The sequence below is a fragment of the Gadus chalcogrammus genome, chromosome 18 (assembly GCF_026213295.1).
Source record: "Gadus chalcogrammus isolate NIFS_2021 chromosome 18, NIFS_Gcha_1.0, whole genome shotgun sequence".
Lineage (NCBI taxonomy): Eukaryota > Metazoa > Chordata > Actinopteri > Gadiformes > Gadidae > Gadus > Gadus chalcogrammus.
The window spans coordinates 12,620,285-12,645,494 of NC_079429.1; the positions used below are offsets into that span (position 1 = coordinate 12,620,285).

The 25,210-nt window shown below is 46.4% G+C and overlaps 4 protein-coding genes across 6 annotated transcripts; 2 read left to right on the forward strand and 2 right to left on the reverse strand.

Annotated features, from left to right (window-relative positions):
• The first annotated feature begins 84 nt into the window (after positions 1-84).
• Positions 85-6,895, forward strand: tepsin (TEPSIN adaptor related protein complex 4 accessory protein). 2 transcript variants are annotated; one of them, XM_056576544.1, is made up of 13 exons: positions 85-222; positions 552-624; positions 1,096-1,187; positions 1,697-1,790; positions 2,067-2,134; positions 2,272-2,347; positions 2,488-2,559; positions 2,844-3,038; positions 3,300-3,501; positions 3,584-3,697; positions 3,854-3,932; positions 4,028-4,162; positions 4,261-6,895. In XM_056576544.1, exons 1-13 carry the CDS (start codon positions 184-186, stop codon positions 4,915-4,917), a joined length of 1,896 nt encoding a protein of 631 aa, XP_056432519.1. In that variant the 5' UTR covers positions 85-183; the 3' UTR covers positions 4,918-6,895. The 2 variants fall into 2 exon arrangements, with proteins under 2 accessions (XP_056432519.1, XP_056432520.1); XM_056576545.1 differs by having other exon boundaries at positions 87-222; positions 3,300-3,489; positions 4,261-6,894.
• si:dkey-21c1.1 (uncharacterized protein LOC100150256 homolog) lies at positions 5,754-8,792 on the reverse strand. 2 transcript variants are annotated; one of them, XM_056576557.1, is made up of 3 exons: positions 8,105-8,788; positions 7,788-7,908; positions 5,754-7,391 (listed from the first exon to the last, which is right to left on the reverse strand). In XM_056576557.1, the coding sequence occupies exons 1-3, from the start codon at positions 8,119-8,121 to the stop codon at positions 7,125-7,127; spliced, it is 405 nt and encodes a 134-aa protein (XP_056432532.1). In that variant the 5' UTR covers positions 8,122-8,788; the 3' UTR covers positions 5,754-7,124. The 2 variants fall into 2 exon arrangements, with proteins under 2 accessions (XP_056432532.1, XP_056432531.1); XM_056576556.1 differs by having other exon boundaries at positions 5,758-7,394; positions 8,105-8,792.
• A 1,500-nt stretch (positions 8,793-10,292) lies between these two features.
• On the reverse strand, positions 10,293-16,891 carry LOC130371177 (monocarboxylate transporter 7-like). The gene is made up of 6 exons (XM_056576853.1): positions 16,648-16,891; positions 14,432-14,682; positions 13,906-14,049; positions 13,649-13,777; positions 12,354-13,277; positions 10,293-11,518 (listed from the first exon to the last, which is right to left on the reverse strand). The coding sequence occupies exons 2-6, from the start codon at positions 14,667-14,669 to the stop codon at positions 11,208-11,210; spliced, it is 1,746 nt and encodes a 581-aa protein (XP_056432828.1). The 5' UTR covers positions 14,670-14,682; positions 16,648-16,891; the 3' UTR covers positions 10,293-11,207.
• Positions 15,144-24,653, forward strand: LOC130371179 (arylsulfatase G-like). The gene is made up of 11 exons (XM_056576854.1): positions 15,144-16,029; positions 17,724-17,978; positions 18,296-18,531; positions 19,237-19,351; positions 20,079-20,189; positions 21,347-21,555; positions 21,859-21,939; positions 22,716-22,824; positions 22,965-23,085; positions 23,432-23,522; positions 24,115-24,653. Exons 2-11 carry the CDS (start codon positions 17,755-17,757, stop codon positions 24,399-24,401), a joined length of 1,584 nt encoding a protein of 527 aa, XP_056432829.1. The 5' UTR covers positions 15,144-16,029; positions 17,724-17,754; the 3' UTR covers positions 24,402-24,653.
• The last annotated feature ends 557 nt before the right edge of the window (positions 24,654-25,210 follow it).

The following is a 25,210-nucleotide window of genomic DNA, read 5'->3' on the forward strand; positions in this document are numbered from 1 at the left end:
AGGGGCGACGTCCGTTCTCCTCACGTTGATTCGATGGTTATCAAAATGACCCAAAAGGCGAGAGCCAATGGCATTATAGGTTTAACTGCCATGTGATTTACAAACTGTCAATTTTGAGCCCGCCTCCTTACCCCAGAGCGATGTGGAAGATGAGTGGCCTCCTGCTGTCTAGATTGCAACATCATGGCAACATTTATGGAACGCGTTGCATTTGTTCCCAAAGTAGGTGCTATGTTACTCAACTGTTGTCTCTTTACTTTAATTGTATGGTTTGACAATCAAGAAACCGCTTTTGATTGGCTGGGTTGTAGCCATCAGTGTCCAGCTAACCAAGCTAGCCGCTAGCTTAGCATACAACACTATTGGGAACTTTGGCATGACAGCTTGTTTGGTTACTAACAGTGTGTTACATGCAATGGGTCCCCGAGTGTATTTTAGCTCTAGCTAGCTTCAGCGTAACAATCCTACCATCCGATATGTCTGTTTTGACACTTTTCAACCTAGAAAAAAAATGAGCTCTAACTATGTACCCCTATGTCGCCCTCTTCAAGATGCCCACCCTGATGAAGGCCACAGCAGATGATGAAAACCCCTGCCCAGGCTACTTATTTCAGGAAATAGGAAGTATCCTTTGCCAGTTTATATGGTCAAAGTCACAGTATGTTTCACGGTCTCTGTATAAAGCACACAGAAATGCTCTCTATTGACACAATTGAGTCCCATGTTGTTGTTTTTCATACCTGTATCAGTTGACTGTTTCAGCTTATCAAGTTGAAGCTGCCTACAAGAATATATAATATGTCTTATTACCAGAAGTATTTCGGTTCCTTGCAACATTTAGCTGTGAGGGCAGTTACAATAAGGATACCCTCAACATGTGTAAAATCAAAATCTTTATCTAATGAAATCTTTCATTAGATAGATATGATGAGTTATCACCCACAAACATGTATTTAGATGGTGTTATTCTTGTTTTACTGTAACAAGATAACTGTTTGCTCTCTTTTTCCAGTAGTCAGATAATATTAGCGGAGGTTAATTTGCTGCCGTCTAGTCTGTCCTACCGTTGTGTTCTTAACCGTCCAATGACTGTAGAAATCTCCCATGAGTCTGCAGGATCTGGTCAGTTTTTGTTGGAGTATCTTCTAGACCGACTGCGGGTCGACTCCTGTCACGTCAAAATTAAGGTGAAATCACTAACTGTTTGTGAGAGTATAAAGAGATTATAAAACATGAGGCTATAGTATGCGCGTTATGGATACCTTCACGAAAATCATGGGGAATATTACCCAATATTGATAAATAGCATGATATGCTTATTAATTCGGAATACTACACATTAATCATCAGTCTGAGGGTCCTAACCTCGATGTTTATGGATATTTAATGTATGGTATCCGACTAAAATGAGAATTATTAATTTATAACCTCATATTTTGATTATTTTAAGGGAATATCTTCTCATCGTAATTAATGTAGACTATAAAACTTAGAATCATGTCTTTATCAATATCTTCGTTTCAAAACGATACCAAGCCATTCCAAAAATATGAACTGCTATTGAAATATCGCCCATCCTTACTCGGAACGTGATATTGGATTGTTTGAATGCCGTACAATACATACCATTTAACGTCATAGCAGTGAAGCGTTTGTGTGTGCTCAGACTAACCGCTTCTGCGTCTGTTTGTGTCAGGTGTTGAAGATCTTCGTCCATCTCTGTGCTCATGGCTCGCATCACTTCCTCACTGAGCTCAGAAGAAACTCCACCTTCATCCAACAGGCGTCAGGTGAGAGGAGCTGTCTCTCTCCACAAACTCACTCCCACTATGTCTCAGTGTCTATATATAGGTGCCAAATATAAAAAATCTTTAACATATTACAACGAATAAATATGGGTCATACACATAGTAAGATAGTGGATAATATACAGTTAAGTAGTAGTACCTGTACATTGTCTTACTAGTAAAGCTATAGAAATAAAAACCACGCCATGAGGGATAGTGAAAGAAGAGAGTGGTGCTACCTTCTGGATGTTAACAGTATTCTTCCTCCTCTGTCCTCAGTATACAGTGGTCCGGCGGACCCCATCCATGGCACTGCCCTCTTCCAGAAAGTCAGGAACACAGCGCAGGTTGGCTATATATTGTGGTTGTTTTCCTTAACAAAAAACTCCTGTTGCACATTACGTATAAAATACACACGCACACGCACACACACACGCGCCTGTAAAGTTAGATATATACTAAAGTAAATGCTGTGTTTTCACAGGAAGTGGGCAGATTGCTCTTCACAGACACGATCTTGGAAAAGACCCCAGGCGGCTGCATAGCTGCTCAGACGACAGGTGAGGGGTACCGTCTGACCTGGACGTTATTTGTTGTTTGAGACAGCAAACAGAAAGAGACCGCAAACAGTGCCTCTTTACCGTCTCCTACCGATACTTCCTAAGATGCAAATTGTGTGTGTGTGTGTGTGTGTGTTCAGGAATGGGATCTGAGGCGACCCACAGGACGGCCATGCAGGGGTTCGGATGTAGCCCAGGGAAGCAGGGGGCAGGTGCGTCTGTCTTCAAAAGTGACCGCATTTGGTGATCTTAAGCTTTGCTAAAACTTGCAAATACTTAAGGTCGGCCACACAAGGCCTAGGCACTAGCCATGGTTCAGCCTGACCCACGCCCTTGGGTGAAGCACCTCACCCCACCCGCCCATGGGTGACTCTTCAGTTTTCACTTCCTTCCTCTCTGAGTGATCCGGATAGAGAAAGCGGTTGGGTTGTTGTAATGAGTGGTAACCGTTAACAACACGCCCACCCCACCCCACCCCTCCCCACCCCTCCCCCAGTGTCAAGCAGCAGCAGCCTTCTGGATAAGCTCCAGCACGCCGCCGGGGTGGTGGCGAGCGCCGTCCTCCCTCCGCACGAGCAACAGGGCATCCGTCTCCATGACAACCACTACCGCGCGGCGGCGGCGCCCCCAACGCCCATAGAGGTGGCGGTGGCGGCGTGTGCATACGACCTACCTCCGCGCGGAAACACAGGTTGGCTATGGCTCCGACTGCAAGAAGCACTTTACATTGATCCGTATATAAATACCCTTAAACGCCCTGTGATGAAATGTGACTTTGATGAAACGTGTGAAAGAATGACATAACAACATGAAAGATAAACAGAAAAACGTAAATAAAACTCATTTAACGTGTACATTGAAACAGCAGGGAGTGCCCCATTACGGCTGGTCAATAACGGATTCGGTGAAAAGTCATTCTCCGCCTCCGTCCTCTTTCTTTCGACCCTTGTAGGTACCAAGAGGTGCCCCGGCCAGGTGGGCGGCGGCTGGGAGGAAATAGACAGCAGCAACGGCTCCTCGCACAACTCCTCTCAGGGCCTCGCAGCCAACGGCCAGGCCTCGTTTGGCAGGAGCAGCAAGTCAGGGGGGACCGGCAGCCAATCGGCTGGCAGTAGAGAGAGCAGTGGGGACCTCTCGGAGAGGTGGGCTGCTGGGTATGCCTCCTGGCTTTTTTATGGTGTGTGGTTTCCTTTATGTTGCAGCACTTCCCTTATATAGCAACACTTGTTCCTCCAGGGTGGAGGCCATGCAGCTAGGGGACTGTGGCCAGGAGATGGCGCTGATCAGCAGGCTGACCGAAGGCTCCAAGGTCTTCCTAACCAGAGAGGAGAGCCAGTACTTTATCAAAGAGTAGGAGCATTAGAGAATTGAGTTCTACTATGCTAGTTCTGCCCGACTCCTGTTTTTTGTGTATATTCCTCACTCTTTAGGGGATTTTACTGGTTTTCATTGATTGCACAATGTAACATTGTCCTATATCGGTCTTGTGTGTCTTCTTGTCTGTAGGTGCGCAACACTAAACTGCGAGGTCGTGGTGGAGCTCCTCTCAAGGCAACTCCAGGAAAACTCCCACACTGTCCAAATGGTAACATGAGCCTAAGCTCTGTGTGCGAGATTTATTTTTGTACCCTTGACTCGCAACACAGCCATAACATTTGTGTTTCTTCTCCTGGCCACCAGAGGGCGCTGTGTGCGGTGGCCTGCCTCCTCACCTGTGACCTCCTTTCTCTGGAGCAAATCTTTGGAGCTACGCGCCACCGGCTCGGCAAGCTGAGCGAGGGTCCTCAGGGATCGTTGACTAACAAAGCCACCAAGGTAGCCGAGTCGTGTCCACACGTTAACACAAAACAGGACCAGCTGGTTAAAGCACCTTCAGACTGTTCTAAGCCTTCTCTGTGTGATTTCTGTGCCAGATATTGCGCCAGCTCGAAGCCATGCTGGGCGGGACCGGGCGTGTCCTCAGACCGGAAGTGGTAGCCAGCGACCACTTGGCCTCAGATGACCAGCCCTTTAACGCGACGTACCCAGTGGCTCCTCCACCCCTTGCGCCCAGCCTCTCCGCCGGGCTCTCCAGCCTCCGCAGCTACCAAGAGACCCCGCTGATGTCCCCAAAGCCCTCCATGGACGTCACCGACTGCCCGTCCCCTTCCGGTCGAGAAGAGGACCAGAACGGTTCCTCGGTCCACGACCACGGAGAGGCTCCCCCGAGTGCCTCAGAAGAGTCGGGTGACAGCCAGGCAGAGGCTGCCAGGACTAGCGAGGCAAAGGGGAACTCGGTTGGGGAAAGCAGCCAACGTCCTGGCGGCTGGGAGTCTCTATCCGATTCGGAGCCATCGTGCGTGGGAAGGCTCTCGCTGTTCAGAGGCATGGAGCTGGTGGTGAGGGGGGGCGCCTCCACCTCCTCACCCCAAACAGACCTGACGGATGCATCCAGTCTCAGCCATGTTGGAGGAAACCCAACCGCAGATCACCCTTTACTAAACTCTGGAGGTTCCTGTTTTGGTAAAAACAGCAGCGTTGCGACCCCAAGCAGCCAGACAGTATCAGCCTTTTCCTTCCTTAACTGTTGACGAAGGTCACAGTCTGGATGGTTAAGTTATGTCAATCAAGTCCTTATTCAGTATGAACAGGTATGATACAGGTATGAGCAGATAAAGGTCTGACACTACGCTAGATGTCTTTGCATTTCCAATGCAAGTATCTGATGTTAAAAGCCATAACTATATTAATTTTTCTGCTCATGAATTCATGATCCATAGAGTAAAGCTATAAGAATTGGGTCAACCTCCCCTTGAATTAACGTTCTAACTCTACAATGCTTATTTAAAGTAACAAATCTGATTTACTACTCTTTATGAGCTAATAGAAACACTAGAGAACCTAGGAACTGCATAATTACTTAAATCTGGTATGGGGGCATCCCCTAGTAGTATATACTAGTTAATGCGACTAGGTATGAACCAGACTCGGCTCTGGAAGGATATGAGTGTGTGCTGGATAGGTCATGCTGTGGCCTCTCTTGCTGTCCACAGTTGGTCCACTTAAGACCATGCACTATCACTTAACATTGGCAAGTCATCCACAAATCCGCAGAGTGGAGGACCCTCTGGCGCCATGCAGTGCAGTGCAAGGCACTGTGGGCTTGAACTCTGTGCAGTGTTATATAAGTTCTACAGGTGACCGAGGTTATGCCTCCGGTTTGTTGCAGGAAGCTAGATCTCTTCAGTGCAGGACAGTCATTCTTGATTCACATGTTTACATAACATTCATTTTTATCAAAAATTCTACAGTATGAAGTGTCTGTTAAAGTGTCTGATAAAGTTTGTTTTGTTTTTTGTAGGTACGAAAGAGTAATGAGTCAGTGAGGTTTTATTTCTATGCTATTTATACCATCATGTTGAATCCTGTCCACAAATGGAATGCATAGGGCATATCGGTGCTTGGTAACAAGTTGGAAAAATATTAGATGAAAAAAAGTGATAAAAAAATATATTGATCTGGAACCGGATCGGCTTAGATCAAATAACACCAGCTTTGAGTATCAAAGACAAGAATGGAAAGCTATATAGGATTCCTTGCCTATTAAGACGCTGTTTGAATTAATTGGATATGAACTGCAGAATGCATCCCAAATTCTGCTTGAAATAACAAATGGTACGAATAGTGTGACTGCTATTAAAAGACAATAAAACAACCTTCAGTGTACTCACCCACACACACTTGGCTTTTATTGGGTCAAACTTTCAAAATTTGAATTCATTTTGATTGAGCATTTGAATATGGAAAAAGGAACAAAGCATAAAAATGAACAGACATAAATCCTGATTTAACTTAATGAACACAGTGTCTTGGTCATACCACACAGGCCATGGAGCAGTAGGTAAAACAAACTTTCAATCAACTGCTTTGTTTAATTTTTTTAACCTTGTACATACATATATGTGCATAAAGAAAAAAAAACATAACTTTACAAACGGAACTGAAGAGTTGTATGGAGCACCAAGTTCTCTTGTGCATCTCCCTGGCAGTGTCTCACCTACAGGAATTCACTCCAAGGAGCCTATAAATAGCCAGGGTCTTATGTGAAGCAGCGTCTCAGTGGCGACCAATCTTCTCCGTTACCATCAAGCCGCACCAAACCACGCTTTCAAATATTACTTTTAATCACTTTGGTTATCTATCCACAAATACACACACACAAAGAGTTCAGAACTCGATGGGGGGGTTTTCCTTACAAAGAGCAAAAGCTGATTTTGAGTTGGCCTTCCGTTACCAGTCGGTGTGAGGTGAGTCGGATGCATGGACCTTGTAAACTTGCTGCACATGGAAAACACTGGACGACTCGCGTCTTGAGTAAACAAGAAGAAAGACTGGATAAAGTGTTTCGCTTTGTGTAGCACTTTGATCACACACACCTCTCATCGTCATCTTTTCAATTAGCACCAATGAAATGTTTGCACGACAACACTTGCATGTAAAAGAGAATGTTGCCCTCTTCCTAAAGTGCCTGAAGTACATACATACGGTACATACATACTGACACCACACACAGAACTACAGTGGATGGGCTATGGAAAAGGCAGGTATTCCATATGATCTCCCCCCCCCGCCCCCCGGGCCCACCATCCAAACACACACACACACACATAAACACGCACTCTCTCTGCTTGCCCTATGATTGCTGGTTGCAAGGCGGGACCAGCCAGGTCAGGTTCTGATGGGCCAGGAACAGTAAGGTGGGGAGAGCGCGGGGTCAGAGGGCGGGACGTCACCGCCGTCACGTGGAGTCCGGCAGAGCTCTGATCTGCATGCTGCTGAAGTGAGCCTCCCTCAGTAGTCTGTTGATGTGGTGGTAGGAGACACCAGCAACGCCGGTGCTGCTGCTACTGCCGCTGCCGTTGCCATGGAAACCCTGCAGTGAGGCGCTGGCAGAATCTTCGGGCTGGGGGCTGAGGGAGCTCGGGCCGCGCGTGCATAGACTGGTGCCGGCTAAGGTACCCCTCTCCGGACTACTGACCCCACCGCTGCTGTCGCTGCTGGATGACTGCTGCGGACAACCAAGAGGAAGGGAGACGCGTGACATCGGGAGGGTGGCACCCGCGACGGATTAGCCTGCTAGTTTAGATAGGCACTGCAGCATGCGTGAAGAGATTTGACCCCGGAGCGGTGCTTAAAAATGTCAGATATTCATCCATGTTTCTATTTATTGAGATCTGAGTTGAGGCAGTTGAGGGACAACCATTTGCATGTCCCTCAATGGCAGCCAAGCCAACCTATAATTTCAACTACTTCTGCAGCTGAACCCCAACATAAATTGAGTATTTAGAGAAAAAGAGGTAATTGATCAAAAGTCTGATCTATCAATGGAGGCACAGAGTAAAAAATGACGGCATTGATCCAATGAACCCAAGATGGGCCCTGAACCATTTTTTCAGCTTACCTCTGAATCCCAGACGTCTCTCCCCAGGTCCGAGACTATCAGGTCATGTCCCCCTCCTGACCTCTTGGCGTTGGGGTTCAGCTGTTGGCCCTCCTCGCTGTCAGAACCACGGCGACGCTTCCTGTGCGTTTTAAACAACAACAAAGACAATGAACCGAGAGAAAAATACCAACATCGCTACCGCCAGTGAATTATCAGAAACACTCATTATCAGCAATGGATATTGACTATTGATGAGGCCACATAGAAAAATGTCTGATGATACTGAAGCAAAAAGCAGAACATAAGGCTCAGCGTTCATGGTTACGTTACGTTACCTGTTTTCGGTCAACATTTTAGGCGAGTCTCGACGGACTAGCAATATCTCGGGGAAACAGACGACAGTACCAGGGCTGGGCAAGATGACGATGTAACCGCTCCGTAGATCGTCCAACACAGATGTGACATTAACTACAGCTTGGCACTATAACCATCTCAGCTCGCTATGGCTACACTCGGCTAGTAGGGTTCGGGTCCAGCCTTACCGAAGCAGTCCCGTCACCAAAATAAAGATATCCCAACGAACTGGCAAATCTAAATCTAAAGACAGCGTGTCCTCCGAAGCTATGACATTAGCAAGGGACGATGGGGACTCCGAAACCTAGCTTCTCCCTGGTTATGCAACGATATCTCGAAAAAACTCCAGTCATGACAGGAGCGGTGACAAGCTATCAAGCTAACATGGCTAACTTGAAAGCCACAACGGGACCAATCCTAGTATATCAACCTTCCGCTTTCGTATCGCCCTTCGTCTCTCGATGTATCTATATGTAATGGAAACTAACTCTACCAATGGCTAAATTATCCCCGCAACAGCCTGGACCACTCGGTGAGTTTGTCAACTTAGCGGCGGCCGGGAATCATAGAAGTATGAAGACCGCTCACTTTTTCCTAAGTTAACGCCGCTGACTAGAATAGCTTCTGGTTGGTAACCGTCTGCTGCGCAGCTGCTGCTGTTTACACGACGCTGCGTAACCTGACGTCACATTCAATGCGGAAATTGTGTCGGCATGTCAACAAGTATGCATAGATATACAACTGCACTCATATTAGGCTAGTTCATTCAATGATATCTTTAAATATCGTGCGAAGAAACAATCTTATGCGAATCTCCAATATTATTGCTTTTATTATTGGGCGTTCTTTTTTGAATACAAAAAGAACGCCCAATAATAAAAGCAATAATATTGGAGATCTAAGAGAGGAATAAAGACTCCTGCCTTAAGGGTGAGAAAGAGCTAGATATTTGAAGTACTTAGAAGGTGCTCAGGGGTAGAGCAGATCATCTGGGACCTGGAAGGCTTGATCGCCAGCTCCTCCCAGCTAATTGTCGTGGTGCCCCTGAGCAAGACAACCTATCTACAACTGCAAGATGGACACTGCAGTCGATATGGGAAAGTTCATATGAAGAGGTTATTTGAGGCACCCATAGTAAAGCGCTATGAGTTGCCTAAGATTAAAATAGTGGATTTAAAGTAGGCCTATGTTAATCAAGAATATGTTTTTCATGGTTATTTTAAGTATGGATGGATGTTTTAGTAAGTGCACACTTTTGTTTCTCACTTTGTTTTGTTTGTTTGTCAGACAATAACCGATGTGATTGGCAACTGCTTGTTTGAAATACAGCACTGCCAGTGGAAGGGTTGTGTCATGCATGTCTCCAGCCTCCTGGAAGAGCTCCTTATCCTCCTACAGAGGATAGGGAGAGATATGCTTAGATGCGATCAATTTGTCAATAAATGCCATAGCAATGTCCAGATGCACAGAGGGGATTTTTGAATAATTGGACCTGGATTTCATTCCCATGACCCTGTCACATGCTTTGATGTAATTTCTCTAAGAAGTCCATCACCATAGGGATAGATGTTGGTCCCTTCAGTCGCAAGAGGGGCTGATTTAGTCAAACTGACCCACAGGGGAAATTACATGGAACCTTCTATGCTTAATGCAAGCATAGCCGATGAGATTGTTACTCATCTGCTAAAAGGAAGACAGAAAGATAGAATAGAGGGGCTCCAGAACATTTTGTGTTTTTCATTTGTATTTCCTATATGCCAGAAGGCTCACATTTCACACATAAACCCGTTTGGATTTTGCTTTTTGATTGAGAAATAAGTCTATTTTTATCAGGTAATGCTTTCCAGGAAAGACGAAGGGGAAGGACTTTCCCAAAACATGCTCTACCATTCTACCTAATTGCACCCTGCTGCGATAGCCCCAACCCAACCAAGCCTCCCAAACTCACAAGATTGGCTCCACAGTCCAACCTTCAGACTTGATCAATACAGTTGGTTGTGCAGTTTATAAGGAAGGAGAACTTGCAATTACATGGTCTTGCCTTTGCCCAGACTCTTAGACTGCCATGATCCACTATGCCTGTTCCAACCAACTACATTTATTTAATCGAATTCTACAGAATATAAATTGGGTTACTGAAAGTCATTGATTCGACAAATAAAAATACGAGAATGTATAAAGAAATACTATTTTATTCATTTGGTTGTGATAAATGACATGTGAAACAATACAAAGGAACTATACATTAAAAACATTTTTACATAAAATACGTTTTATTTCAAGGTTCTTAAATACTTTGTAGTGCCTGAATTAAGTGTATTGTACTACTGTAGTTCGCTACATGTCATGCTTATTTGACAAAAAATAATTATCCCATCCTGTTTTTTAGACGGTTCCTTATTCTTACAGCAAGATCCTTCAGCGGTAAGTAATTGATTTTCAGCAAATTGCAAAGAACAGATCAGGTATCTGCCCCAACAGATTTGGTTTCTCTGTACCACAACCCAGCCACTTTTGACGACTGAAGACACAATACCTGTCTGGATGATCAAACCTTCGGTCTCTCCTGGCTTCACTCCAACAATGGTTACATATATAAAATGCTGTTATGCCATTGTTTTAATACGTGGCAGAGTCACACGCTGATTGCTCTTCTGCAGAATTAGTATAAAATGTAATTTTGACAAATTAGATTGGTATTGTGAAGTCATTGCAGTGGTTTAATCACCCACAGTTATTGTCCTTTAAACACTATAGTCATATGTGTTTGTGAAGAATGAATATGTCCCAGTCATATAGTCATCATCCGACTAACAGAAAATATTTTGGCTTGCAGCAGTACTCACCCATGTCCTGATTGTGTAACATTGTGGATTTTTACATCCAACATATAAAAGATAGGCAAATACATCTTTCATAAGGCACATTATCAATGTCATGTATATTTCTGTCTTTTATCCATTGCTGTTGGTCGATGTTTTTAATAAATAAATGGAATGTTTTGTGCTTTTATTGAGTACAGTGAGTTTGAAAATAGAGAGAGATGGAGAGAACCTCGCTTTAAGACTGCGGTTGTTTCTTATCTCAAACATAACCGGCCTCTGTTTTACCATTTCTCTCAGCTCCTTCTCGCTGGTCCTGGACCAAATCAACCACTATCTCTTCATGGCCTCTCAAAGTGGCCCCTCCTTCGTCTGAAGGTTTTGTCCTACGCTCCGTGACATCCTGACGTTCGGCCGGTTGAGCTTCGCCCTCGGGGTGGTCCGAGCGCTTCATGCAGGGGGACCACCTCTTGGCAGGGCGCACCAGGCCCAGAAAGAGGGCGCCCAGTCCCATGCCCGCGGCACACGAGTAGAACGCAGAGCCGTAGTTCTGCGTCTTATCCACGAAGAAACCTAGGATGGGTCACGTGATTAATAAACAATCTTTTTATTTCCTTAAGCAGACGCTTTGATCCAAAGCTGTTTACGGCGATATACAGGTGGGATAGATTTAGGCTAACCCATCTGAAAGCTGTTTAATCTCTACACTGTCCGCAGCCTACCTGTAGTCTTCCCAATCCACCCTACCTGCTATCGAATAACCTGCATCTGAATACACTGCAATAAGACAATTCTGATAAAACCATCTGCTAATTGTTAAAGGAGTCCCCAGGCGATTTTTAACCCCATTATTCTTTCCCTGAGGGTCACCCCATGTTGAGGGAAACTAAAAAACAGACACAAGTTGGTACCTTGCGAGACAGCACCAGATGAGTGCAGATGCACAGCCACCGGCTATCGGCTAGTATAGGCCTCCTGGATATGTCAACAGGGTAATACTGTTTCGCCACACTATTTGAGTTAAACGAGCGCGGGGATGTCTCGTAAGGAACCAACTCGTGTTACATAGGTCTTGGAATGGTTTTCTGAATGTGTTAGGAGCCCCGAAAGCGGATAAAGGCCTTGCCCCCATAGGTTAGCGTTATAGCTATTCCGCAGCGCCGGCAGCCAGTGCATATCTCTGGCTTGGTCTGATCAATTTTCGTCTGGTTTTTAGCTTCCCTCAACATGGGGTGACCCTCAGGAAACCAACAATGGGGTTAAAAATCAGCAGAATTCTCTTATAATAGTTAAATGTAGTGAAAATATCACTGGCAGTAATCACTTAGTTGTCAGTTTCTTCTGCCATCGGGCGAATTAACACATATGAGATCCGTCCGACCAAATAAGGACATCCCGTCGGCCCTACCTCCCAGCGGCGGGCCGGCCAGCCCGGCGAAGCTCTGGATGAAGACGTAGACCCCGGCCGCCGACGCCATCCTCTGGATGCCCACCACGTCGTCCTCGGCCAACATGGGGATGTGGCTGCACGATATGCAGCCCATGAAGAAGCCGAACCCGGAGCAGCACACGGCCAGGCCGTAGAACTCCCTCACCAGCGCGAAGGCCAGCAGCACCAGCGTCATGCCGACCACACAGCCCAGCAGCACCATGAGCTTCTGCCTCCTGACCCACGGCCGGGACAGCAGCCACCCGGCCGAGAGGCGGCCGACCACCTCGGCCACGGCCATGATGGACAGCATGCAGGAGGCGCGCTCGCGCTCAACGCCGCGACTCACGCTCAGCTCGATGATGTAGAGGGGCGGCGCGAAGAAGCCCAGCGTGGCGCACAGCCCGAAGAGGGAGTAGCAGATGAAGCTGCCCTCGCGCAGGATGGAGAAGTCGAGGAGCTTCGCCTTGGGCCGGGAGACGACTGCCGGCTCGCCTCCGTCCTCCCGCTTCACCTCGTCGTCCGTCCCTAGTTTCTCCTCCTCGTCGCCGCCGGCTGATCGCCTCGCGTCGCTCTCCCAGACTCCCGTCGCTTTTTTCTCGCACGTGTCCTTCATCATCCGGCCCTCAGGCCCCTCCTCCGACGACACGCCAGAGTCGTCGGAGCTGAGCGAGTCTCCGTGGGTCGGCTTCGTGTCCCCGTCGTGCCGGGCCTTCGTCAGGGAGGGGTTCCACTCTGTGGCGGGAGACTCGTCTCGGCTCAGCGCCACCTTCTCTTCCTGCCGGGCGGGCTGGATCACGATGGGCCGGAGCAGAGCCCCGCACAGGATGATGATGCCCTGCAGCGCTCCGATCACCACCATGGTGTGGCGCCAGCCCATGTGATCCCGCAACGCAGAGAAGGCTGCCGGGAGGGGGAGCAGAGGACATGTGTCCTTAAAGCGGCCCTCTAACTAAGTCAAACACAGGAACTGTTTGATCATTATAAAGCAGAACAATAATAATGATAGAAAGGGGAGATAGACTGCTAGATACAGATTGTTCTACAGACAGAAAAGAGACAGATGCCAGAGAAAAACATAATCAGAATGTCTAAACCAGAAAATTTACTTTTTTTAATGCATTAAAAGAAATGCAGGAAAACGCGATCGACTCATCTCCCCATTGTGATGACATTCCCAATCGAGTCGTCTACAAGGCTCCACATGTGGACATGTGGTGCATTGTACCCCACACGTCTCGTCGCCCCCCTCGGGGTCCCCTCAGTGCACTCACCGGGGGCCAGGGCGAACATGGCGACGGACTCCCCGGTGGAAGCCAGTGCCGTGACCAGGGAGCGTCGGCGGTCAAAGTACTGGGATAAGATAGTCACCGTGGGCAGGAAGGTCAGACAGTAGCCCAGGCCTGTAGAGACAAGGACAAAGACTTACAAGTTTTAAACCCAGGCATAAAACAACCGGTGATAACATGGAAACCGCTTCAGGGAAATGTAGAATGAGGAGAGGAACCTCAACCTTTTTGCCGAGCCGTACCTGCAACCATTCCCATAGTGATGTACATCTGAAAGATGGAGGTGGTGAAGGCAGTGGCGATGGTTCCCAGGGAGATGAGGACCCCTCCCAGCATAACAACCGGCTGGAAGCCGAAGCGGTTGGACAGCACCGACGCGAGAGGGGCTGTGGACGAGTTGAAGGGGGTCGGGTTTGCTTACTACCTACAGCAGAGAGGCCAGAAAGCCTCTGTAACGCATTAGCTTCCTTGGATTGCTCTCATTCATACTTAAAGAGTCTGCCAAATGAATGAATGTTGCCTAAATGTAAACAGGAAAACACTCAACTATTTCCCCACCAAGAAAATGTATAGTGTGATTGCATTGAATGTCTTGTCTTTGAGTAACAGTTGCCTTTGAGTATGGTTCACTGCGGTGTGTTTCCATCCTTTCATTAGCAGGAGAGCTGTTTGTCACTTTCACAAGGTAACCAGCCATACTTTTCTTTCTCAAAGCCACTCTCTGACCAACGGCGTTCACTGATGACCTCTGACATCTTTCACACTCACCCATGAAAGTCATGATGAAGACACAGATGGAGAGGACCCAGGAGACCTTGCTGTTGCTCTCCCCAAACTGCTTCACCAGGTCCTGGAGGAAGATGCCGAAGCTCTTGATGGTGCCGTAGGTGAACATCTCGACCAGGAAGAAGGCCACGGCCACCAGCCAGCCCCAGCCACCGTCTGGGATCTCCTGGTACTCGTTGGGGCGGAAGAGGAGGCATCCTCTGAGCCCATGGACAGCCATGGCAGAGGCTGAGCTAAAGAGAGCATAAAGGTGGATTTCGTTTAGAACAGAGTCGGTGTGTGTGTCACTGAACGTGTCAATTTTTTCCTCGTCAGAAAAACAAAAAACAAACACGCTTTGGATTAGTAATATTCATGGCTAACTTTAATAGTGCACAACTTCTCAAAAGGTAAATTAGAAACAGGTTTTTAAAGAGGCGGTTTGATCCAGAATGCACCCTTTAAACTGTTTTCCCGAAGGCTATTACCTGCACATGTAATTACAAGAATCTAAAGCTTTTTCAGTTTTGTGTCCCGGTGCAACCTGATTCTAAAAAACATCTTGTCAACCAAACATAACGCTGTAGCACAGTGATTAACCACCGTTTGGAAATTGACGAAGGGCGCACCAGAGGTTGGCACTTTTAAATTTGAACTGCTCCTATGTTGCAATACTTACGGTAAAATAATAATTTATAATTCACGGTAACATTGATCCCGCCACACTTCCGGAGTTGACGGAGGCAACAACAACTCACTGGAGGACAAGAAGTCCATTTTCAGTGCAAGTCTCTTTACACGTCAGCGTGGCATTTAACACAAAGTATACTAACCAGATGCAGACACGGACATTATAGTTTAGGTACCGGTATTTGCAAAACTATAGCCTAACTAGTTAGATGCTACTGTTTACGTAGTCTAATTTCTTTCGCCATTGTAATTGTTAGTTATTACGTTTTTATTATTCTCACTGTCGAATCCCTACCTTGGTTAGTGGCATGATTAAATTCCATGCCTGCGGATTACCGAAGAAAAGAGATTACCATCAGGATTTACTTGATATCAAGACTACAGCGAAACCACTCCTCAGATCCAACCTCTTGTTAGCCATTAGCCATGCTTCAGCGTATGCGATTGTTTTTCTACAAAACATCTTTGCAAATACATTTCTTGCTCAGTTTACTTTCCCTGATAGTCTTATTTTCTAAATTGACCGTGGGCAGTCTCGGGGCATAATAAATATGATAATATGTAATAATATTTAATTTTATCATATTTAAAGTTCAGTCAGATGCAAACATATTACACGTGGATCTTATTTCGAGTAGGAGCTCACGGAGAGATCATGTTGAAATGTATAGTTATAATACAGAGGCAGACAAAAGAGGAAGGACAGTCACATTCTGGCCCCAATGTTTTAGCCCCTTGACCCGGTCTCTAGGTCTGAAAACGTTTGGTTTTTCAAAATCTTAAAAGCTTATCAGCACTCAGCAGTCCTCTTGCGATGACCACTGCTGGCCGATGGACATTTCGGGAGGCCCCTAAACCCCTTCTGACAGATGACTGGCCTGGCCAATAATCACTGAAGCCAGTAAAGTCTGGTAAGATTATATTTATATAGAACTTCTTCAAACATAAAATTGACAGAAAGGATGAAAAAAAGACTATCATACAATGATCAAAGAACCAGATCATATAGTTATATAAAGGGGAGACTAAAGTACACCAACACTGAACAGATCATCTGACTAAGCAGACCATTGTTCTGGACCAAATTGTAGGAGGAAATATAGGCGACGTTAGGGCTACCACACCATCTACAAGGGATTTAGAGAGTATTTCCAAATGGGTGGTGACTATAATCTGCCCTGGTATTTAAATAAGAATATCCATTGATATGAAAGAACCTGAAGTTTCAGTGTAGAAGTTAAATACCCTTCACATAAAGTTAACGTCGGCCATACATACTTAATCTATGTTTGGTTTACGGCAGTTCCGTCTGCTTTACATCATAAGGAGACTGCATTGTGTGAAGCCTTCGATGTCCACCATGTGGCTTGACTACGACTTCATCGGTTTGTCTGAATGAATCCACTTTAATAAACCAATAATTACACAAATTACTACTTTTGATTCTGTCATTAAGTCCCACCGACCCGAAGTTTGAGCCACAGACAATTAGAGCCATCTGTGACGCGATTATGGTTGACATAGCTCACCGGTTGAGACACAGTTGCCGGGATCGCTCCTCGCCAAGCCGCTGTAAATCCCGCTCTGAGGCGAGGTTAGTAGGCTAGGCTAAGTTGCACGTAATGCCTACATGGTCCTCGGTCTACACTACCTTCTGCGTCTTGGTATTAGTTGTAGTAGGCGCGACTTGTGAGCGATCGGGTTACTATAGATCCTTGTGCCGGGTTTGAATGAGAGAGAGATAGACATTGACTTAGCCGAGAGAGAGAGAGAGAGAGAGAGAGAGCGAGAGAGAGAGAGACAGACAGACAGACAGACAGAAAGACTATTGATTTAGGTGTGTGTGTGTGTGTGTGTGTGTGCGTGTGCGCGTGTGCGCGCACTTAGCCGAGAGAGAGAGAGAGAGGGGGGGTGGGGGGGAGAGACTTGGACGTAAGAGAGAGAGAGAGAGGGGGGGGGGGGGGGGGGGGAGAGAGACTTGGACGCAAGAGAGAGAGATTGAAATTTGTGCTGAAATTTTTCTTTGGCACTAACCAAACAAGAAGGTCAATAACAACAACACGCGACCATAATTGAAAACGGAATTCTGTGAACAGGCTCAACCATCACCCAATTAAACTGGTGCGCGTCCGAGAGAGAGACTATTGACGTCTTTTTTTGAGGGAGAGTTCTTTCTCTTCAAAATAATTGCCTAATTGCACACCTCCTCTACAGTGTACAGTGTATCTTTAGTGTATCTGTTTCTAGGATGCATTGGAATTTTTTAAGCACATTTTAATATTTATATTTTCAGTATTTAATATTCAAATATTTATGCAAATATATTTTGAACATAACGTTTTATACTTTGACCTGCTTTTGCAACGTTAACATTTGTTTTTCATGCATATACAACTTTTTTGAATTTAATTGAAAACAATTGAGGGAGACATATTGGCATGGCCTTTTTTTTAGAGAGAGAAAGAGCGAGGTGAGAGAGTGACTATTGACTTGCCTTTTAAATGTGCGTTGTAAATTCTTAGTACTGCCTGAGAAGCACAGAATAAAGATATGTATTACACAGCATGTTTTTAGCAAGCTAACCTGTCCTAACATATGTTTACAGTAAATGAGGACACTGGCCAAATCGATCCAAAATGATGGTGGGTGTAACTCTTCTCCTCACTGGGGTCCTAGTCTCTGGAATACTGCTGCACAAAGCCAACCAAAACACAGCATATGTATCTACACCCTCGGAAAGGCCCAACTTCATCATCATACTGGCTGATGATATAGGCTGGGGTGACCTGGGGGCCAACCAGCCAGGGCAGAGAGCAAACAACACCCCAAATATAGATCTACTGGCTCTCCAAGGCCTCAGGTATGGTATGGTACACTTCCCCCACTCAGCCCTCACATTTGAATACCCTTCATGGAACTCAGTTCAGTTTATATCTCATTTACATGTAATCGTTGAGTGGGCACTTTTTCATCTAAAGCCACTTATTAAGTGGCGCCAAACAGACAGTTGTAATCGGTATTGTAATACAGCCCAAGAAAACTAAGTGCCATAACTTTATTGTTTTCAACGTATATTCATCAACAGGATAGACTAATTGGCTCTCCATGACAATCATCATTACGATGACAATGTGTGAAAAAAAAATCAAACACAGTAAAACAAAATGTCCCCTCCAGGTTGACAGACTTCCATTCGCCGGCGTCCACCTGCTCTCCGTCCCGCGCCGCCATTCTCACCGCTCGCTACGGCGTCCGGAACGGCGTGACACACAACTTCGCCGTCCGATCGGTGGCGGGCCTGCCCCTGTCTGAGGTGGCGTTGCCACGGTTACTGCAGGAGTCCGGCTACTACACGGCCATGATAGGGAAATGGCACCTGGGTCACTGCGGGCCCTACGCTCCGACGAGCCGAGGTCAGTGGAGGACACTGACCACGAAATCGGGAGTCATTCTCTCAATCCCAACTCTAACTCTGTTTCTCAAATGTCGCCCTACGGGCATGTCCGGTTTTTTGTTAGCTTCGGCGGTACCAAAGAGAGAAAACAATGAAATCATTATCAATCCCTGGTGCTTATTGACTGAGTTTTAGACCATTGGCCTCCTTTACTCTGTTTTGCTCTATGCACATGACTTCCATAAATGATCATGCAAAGGAAGGGACCTTTGAGGGACCTTTCGAATCATTAATATGCGTGTCATAGAGTGTGTCGACCAGTGGGTCAACCAAAAACGCAGAGTGTGTATCTACACTCACGGAAAGGCTTCATCATCATACTAGCTGATCATGGCAGGGTGGGGGTTGACCTGGGGGCCAACCAGCTGGGGCAGAGAGCAAACCACACCCCCAATATTGATCTACAGTCTCTCAAAGGCCTGAGGTCATGACTTCCATACAATAACATGCAGAGGAACATGAGTGACATTTCATATCATTAATATGTGTGTCATAGAGGGGAAGATCAAGATGGAGAACCGCTTCTCCAATAAAAAACTAGTGGCAAAGTAATATTTTTGTCTTGTCGTTGACGCCACAAAGCAGCAGCAGATGGAACGTGTGTAGATCATGTGGTTTGTTCACATTTATTTGTGTGTGTGTCTTCTGTTTTGGGCGGGCGCAGGGTTCGACTACTACTTAGGAATTCCCTACAGTAACGACATGGGCTGTACGGACGTTCCCGGATCTGACCTGCCTCCCAGCCAACCCTGTTCTGCAGGCCCTCAGGGAGAGCCCAGGTAGGACTTCAGCGGCTTCTTTGCGTCATCATCACACGCACACACAGCGATGCTGCCCCAGACAAACCTGGACACTCGACGCTTTGTCAGAAATGTGATACAGGGTCAACACAAATGGTGTAACTTTGGTTCAATTGGTTAAAATGTGCAAATGCCTTGGTTCCAGTGAAACCAACTGCTCTCACCACCTTCTTTTCTGGTTCTTAATTCTAAATCCCATTCAGAAGTGTGGTTACATTTCCCTAAAGTGGATGCGGACCCTGCTCGTTGCCTCAAGTGCAACAAGTCTTTTCATGTAAAAGCCGAAACACAAGCAAAATCCGAAACATTGAGCGAATGTGCATCTCATACAGCTTTCGACAGCCTAGCTCGTAGATGATCTCTGGTTGCCCCATCAGGTACGCTGGCAGCCTATAGCCCATACATGGAGTTAGATTAATAATTGTAATGATTAATTAATGGTTAATGATTAAAACTAACTATTGGCCAATCGCTAATTGTTAAACATTCTATGGCGTTCATAAATTCAATCTTAAATGGTGCTGCTGTTATCACAGTGCATTTTAACACTCCTATTTCTTTGGAGTTGTTGACCAGGGCGATAGAGTTGTTATCTGCTTGGACCCCCCCGGAATGTCAGACCCGTGTCATTAAGGGACAGCTCGTTCCTCCTCCTAAGCCTTGTGTTTCGAAAATATTGTTGATCACATGAGGCTGTTGACTGCAGAGTGGGCCTGCCGCTGTTGGAGAACTGCACCGTTGTGCAACAGCCTCTGGACCTGTGGACTCTCACCCTGCGCTACAGAGACGCAGCTCTGAGGATCATCCACTCTGCCAGGCAAGGCCAGGACCCAACCGCACACATGACAAACACCGTGTTGGGATGAAGTCCCTCGCTTTCTTCCTCCAAACATCGCAACTGAAAAAAGAAACGATCACATATATAATCTTTTCTTTTTTAAGGTTCTCTTAGTAAGATTTGATAGCTTTAGAGAGAGTGACCTGAAAAGAGCAGAAGATAAAACACGTCATTGTTTACATGCAGTACTATATAGAAGCAATATTTGTCATCTTTTTGTAGTTTCCTTTGCATTTCAAAAACCTTTAATTTGTAGGCGGTCAATCTCGTGAATCTTACCTACTACCTACTATTACTACTGTGTGGTTGTAAAATATTGGTCTGAATTTGAAGAAAGGGAGACAGCATTGAGCTTGTTGTAGAACCTGTGCACTCACACACACACACACACACACACACACACACACAAACACACACACACACACACACACACACACACACACACACACACACGTACACACACACACACACACACACACACACACACACACACACACACACATACACGCACACACACGCACAGTGAACCTAAACAGTAGTTCTACTGCCTGCATTCCATAGCACTGTCGCTGCTAAGGTAACTTCCTATCTCCTTTCAATTGTGTGCATAGCACACATTTCTATTGTGACAAAGAAAATGTACACTAAACTTTACAAACTCCGCTGTACGGAAGAGGATTAGGGCCACACCTAAGGAAAGAAAAAAAAAAAAATCTGACTTTTTTCTCAGAATTCTGAGATTAAAGTCAAAACTATTTTTTCTTTTTTAGGCGTGGCCCTAATCCTCTTCTGTCTTCCAAAAGGTGAGTGAAACTGGAACATGTGTTGTTTTGGTGCAAGTTTCACTCACCTTTAGGTCTTCCATTGACGAAGTGGCTTCTTCTTCCTCCTCCTTCTGCATAAAGCAAAGTGTCTCTCCCACAGAGGTTGATCCTTACAGGTACCCGTATTTCTGACTTTAAAATCAGTATTCTGACTTTAATCTCAGAATTCTGAGATTAAAGTCAGAATTCAGATTTTTTTCTCAGAATTCTGAGAATAAAGTCAGATTTTTTATTTTTTTTTATGAGTGGCCCTAATCCTCTTCCGTACCTCTGCGTGACTGTCAGGATTTGCCCTGTCCCTTTTTTTGCCAGACAACGGAAACAGCCGTATTTGCTCTACGTAGCATTGGCCCACATGCATGTGCCCTTAGCCCCGCCCCCGGCGTCCTTCTCAACCAATGAACTTGATGGGGGGCGGGACGTGTATGCGGCGAGCCTGCAGGAGATGGATGATCTGGTTGGGGCGCTAAAGCGAGCGTCGGATGAAACCAACCGTGATAACACGCTCATCTGGTTCACAGGTGAGGTGAGGTGAGGTGAGGTGAGGTGAGGTAGGTAGGTAGGTAGGTAGGTAGGTAGGTAGGTAGGTAGGTAGGTAGGTAGGTAGGTAGGTAGGTAGGTAGGTAGGTAGGTAGGTAGGTAGGTAGGTAGGTAGGTAGGTAGGTAGGTAGGTAGGTAGGTAGGTAGGTGTGTGTGTGTGTGTGTGTGTGTGTGTGTGTGTGTGTGTGTGTGTGTGTGTGTGTGTGTGTGTGTGTGTGTGTGTGTGTGTGTGTGTGTGTGCGCAACAAGGCTGTGTAAGAGTCAATGTGTGTTGCTGTGTGCAGGCGATAACGGCCCCTGGGAGAAGAAGTGTCAGTATGCAGGAAGTGTGGGGCCGTACACTGGGACGTGGCAGACCAGCCGAGGTATGTTTGCCGGTGTCCGGTCAGCACCATCCAAACCTCATCTGACCATGGGAGCTGATTTCTACCCTTTCCAAATCGCCTACCTGTTGCTAACTATAACGAATACACGAGTCGCTTCGCAGACACTTTTAATCCAAAAACATTTGCAGACAATATCATTCCAGATGCATGGCATTAAACTGACCACAGGATCTTAAAATGTAACATCACCATAACATATCACAGAGGGATGCATCCACTACACACTATACCTCTGAGGAATATCTTGTCATTTAAATGACCAAAAAGTATATTCATCCACACCTCAAAGTCAGCTTACACACTTGGGAAGACACAGATGTCTTCCCAAGACTTGCGCAGTGTGTAAGTCTTACACACTCGGCTGTGCTTCAGCGGCGCCGGCGCCGTCATGTGACCCTACGTCGACTGGTTGACCGCTTGGCTGCGTAGCAGGAGGGAACAGGGACTCCACCCATTCAGTCGGCTTGAAGGAACAGAAGGGAACAGATGGACAGAGATGACATGATATCGCAGTGGATTTGATGGCGCATCCATTCAAAGTAAATTTGGGATTTCTGTCGTCAGAAACCCGGAGGGGTTTACCATATCTTCCTCAAGAGGGCCTGTATTAGACAGTAGAGGAAAATCACCGGGAACTCAAAGACCTTTACCACTATCTAACACCACAATATCCCTCCCCCCTCCATTTGTTGAATTTATCTTCATGAATCACGTTATGGTGACCCTGTGTACAGCCTACCTGATGTGATTACCAGGTGGGGGCTCCGCCAAGCAGACCACCTGGGAGGGTGGCCACAGGGTGCCTACGGTGGCCTACTGGCCCAGCAGGATCCCTGCCAACACCAGCAGCCACGCCTTGCTCAGGTAGCGCATTGGGAACCGTAACCTTACTATAACCTCAGCGTAGGGGGCCTGCGTGGGACTGCATAGGAAACGGGTAGATATGAAGGCATGAGTCATTTATCTAATACGAATCCATTCCTAATTCCTCATGTCCTACCCAGTGGGATGGACATCTTCCCAACGCTGCTGTCCATGGCCGGGCTGAAGCCCCCGGTGGACAGACGCTATGACGGCATCGACGCCACGGACGTCCTCCTGAATGGTGACCAGACCGGCCGAGAGGTACACGCACACACACGCACACACAAACACACACGCACACACACGGACACATTCATCACTCTGTGTTTTGAGTTTGGAATTGGAGTATTGTTCTTCTTCGTGGTTATGTAGCAGACACCGATAACCAATGCGTCTTGCAGTAAAAATAGATATAGCATAGAATAGGAGATGCTTAGGGCATCTAGAGGTGAATGTTTGGGATTGAATTTAAAACGAGGTGGGATGGGAGTGGCACAGCCAACCACTGTAAGGGAGGTAAAAGGTATTCATATTTTAAGCAGATTTAGATAAGAAATTCTGGTCGAGCAGGTTGTGTGACTCACGATCCGCCGCTCGCTCTCTGCAGTTCCTCTTCCATCCTAATAGTGGTGCTTCCGGGCTCTTCGGGGACCTGCAGACCATTCGAGCCGGGAAACACAAAGCCTTTTACATTACAGGTGGGCTTCACCATCCATCACAACTTTTTCTTTGCCTCGTTTCATTGTGTGGTTCTTATCGTGACCACTGAGTTAGGAAGCTGATAGTTTCACCGACCAGACCTCAGAAAATGATCTAAAGTCTGATGACGAGCTCAAATCTGGTAGAACATTTAACTTTCTTTCACATCATATTTTCTTTCGACCAATCATGTCGCTTTAGGCGGAATCTGTAAGTGCATCATTGGCGAGCACACACTCAGCCAGGAGTGATCAACTGTAAACCAACAGCAATTTTAAATCAATACAGGCCTGTGTACTGGCCACTCTAGAATTTCCCTCATCTAAATCCCCTCCTGAAAGATTCAGCCACACAACTGTTTTTTAGTAGGGTTTTTTAGTAGGGTATCTCTCTATCAAAACAGGAACTAGGCATAACGGCTGGTAACGCAAGGTGGCCTTCCTTCCTGTGCTATCTCCCCCGCTGAGGTTCTGCTTTGAGATAGGACTGCTGGAACCTGAAATTAGGATGCTGAGGATGCGGAAAAACGTGCATGCATTGCTGTCACACAATTCAACTTTTGTGCGTTGGTCGCATTGTCGCTGAGCCCAGGTTCAGCCGAGGCCTGTGGTGGGGGGAGGGGGACACAGCTGCTGCATGACCCCCCCCTGATCTTTGACCTGGGCGTCGACCAGGCTGAGGCCACGCCCCTGGACGCCGGCGCCCCGGAATACCAGGAAGTGCTGGGCAAAGTCACCAAAGCCAGGGAGGAGCTACTGTGGGACATCGCCACCGACCAATCGGTGTCCGCGGCTGACTACACCCAGGACCAATCAGCGGCGCCGTGCTGCGACCCGCAGCGCGCGTCCTGCCGCTGCCCTGGGCCGGCTGGAGGCTAGGGAAACATGCACATGGGCGCACACACACGCATATACACATGTGAACGCACACGCGCACACACACACACACACACACACACACACACACACACACACACACACACACACACACACACACACACACACACACACACACACACACACACACACACACATACATTCAATGATTTATCATTCATAAATTAATGAATTCATTCATATATTCATTCACAGAGACACACACAAACATATAAACATGTGCACGCACAGTCGCACACACAAACACATTCATTCATTCCTTCATCATTCATAAATTAATGAATATATATTCATTCATATGTTCAAATCACATATACACCCACACAAATATACGTTCATATATACAGGTTGGCTTCACTTTGCATCAGAACTTTATTGTAGTTTTCATTTCTTTATCACTCCGCCTCAGTTAGATCGTGATAGTCCCATACACCAGAGTTCAAGCTCAATCTCACGCTCTCTATCGCTCTCTCTCCCTCCCCTCCCTGACGTGTACACACACACACACACACACACACACGGACAACACAAGGTCCAAAAAAAAAGCGTGTTCATCTTATCTGGGCACACAGGGTCACATAAAACCGATCACACAAGTGCACTAATGCGTCTCGCTGCAGGCTAGGACCAGCCAAGCATAGATACATGTAGACTAAGACACACACGCACGCACACACACACACACAGTATGCCCATGTTTGATTTATTTGTATTAAGTATTTCATGGAACAAATATATTTTATAACAGTTCAGTTTTCAACCCCCCCCCCCCCCCCCCCCCCTGCAAACAA

What these genes read in the sequence shown, in the direction of transcription:
- tepsin (XM_056576544.1), top strand. Translation starts at nt 184, where the DNA reads ATGGCAACATTTATGGAACGCGTTGCATTTGTTCCCAAA. An exon ending in AAGTCAGGAACACAGCGCAG is followed by an intron (nt 2,135 to 2,271) that starts GTTGGCTATATA and finishes GTGTTTTCACAG; the next exon opens with GAAGTGGGCAGATTGCTCTT. An exon ending in CATAGCTGCTCAGACGACAG is followed by an intron (nt 2,348 to 2,487) that starts GTGAGGGGTACC and finishes GTGTGTGTTCAG; the next exon opens with GAATGGGATCTGAGGCGACC.
- si:dkey-21c1.1 (XM_056576556.1), bottom strand. An exon ending in GAGACGTCTGGGATTCAGAG is followed by an intron (nt 7,395 to 7,787) that starts GTAAGCTGAAAA and finishes GGTTGTCCGCAG; the next exon opens with CAGTCATCCAGCAGCGACAG.
- LOC130371177 (XM_056576853.1), bottom strand. Translation starts at nt 14,669, where the DNA reads ATGGCTGTCCATGGGCTCAGAGGATGCCTCCTCTTCCGCCCCAACGAG. An exon ending in CACTATGGGAATGGTTGCAG is followed by an intron (nt 13,778 to 13,905) that starts GTACGGCTCGGC and finishes TTGTCTCTACAG; the next exon opens with GCCTGGGCTACTGTCTGACC. An exon ending in CATGTTCGCCCTGGCCCCCG is followed by an intron (nt 13,278 to 13,648) that starts GTGAGTGCACTG and finishes CCCTCCCGGCAG; the next exon opens with CCTTCTCTGCGTTGCGGGAT.
- LOC130371179 (XM_056576854.1), top strand. Translation starts at nt 17,755, where the DNA reads ATGATGGTGGGTGTAACTCTTCTCCTCACTGGGGTCCTAGTCTCTGGA. An exon ending in GTGACCAGACCGGCCGAGAG is followed by an intron (nt 23,086 to 23,431) that starts GTACACGCACAC and finishes CGCTCTCTGCAG; the next exon opens with TTCCTCTTCCATCCTAATAG. An exon ending in CAAAGCCTTTTACATTACAG is followed by an intron (nt 23,523 to 24,114) that starts GTGGGCTTCACC and finishes CGCTGAGCCCAG; the next exon opens with GTTCAGCCGAGGCCTGTGGT.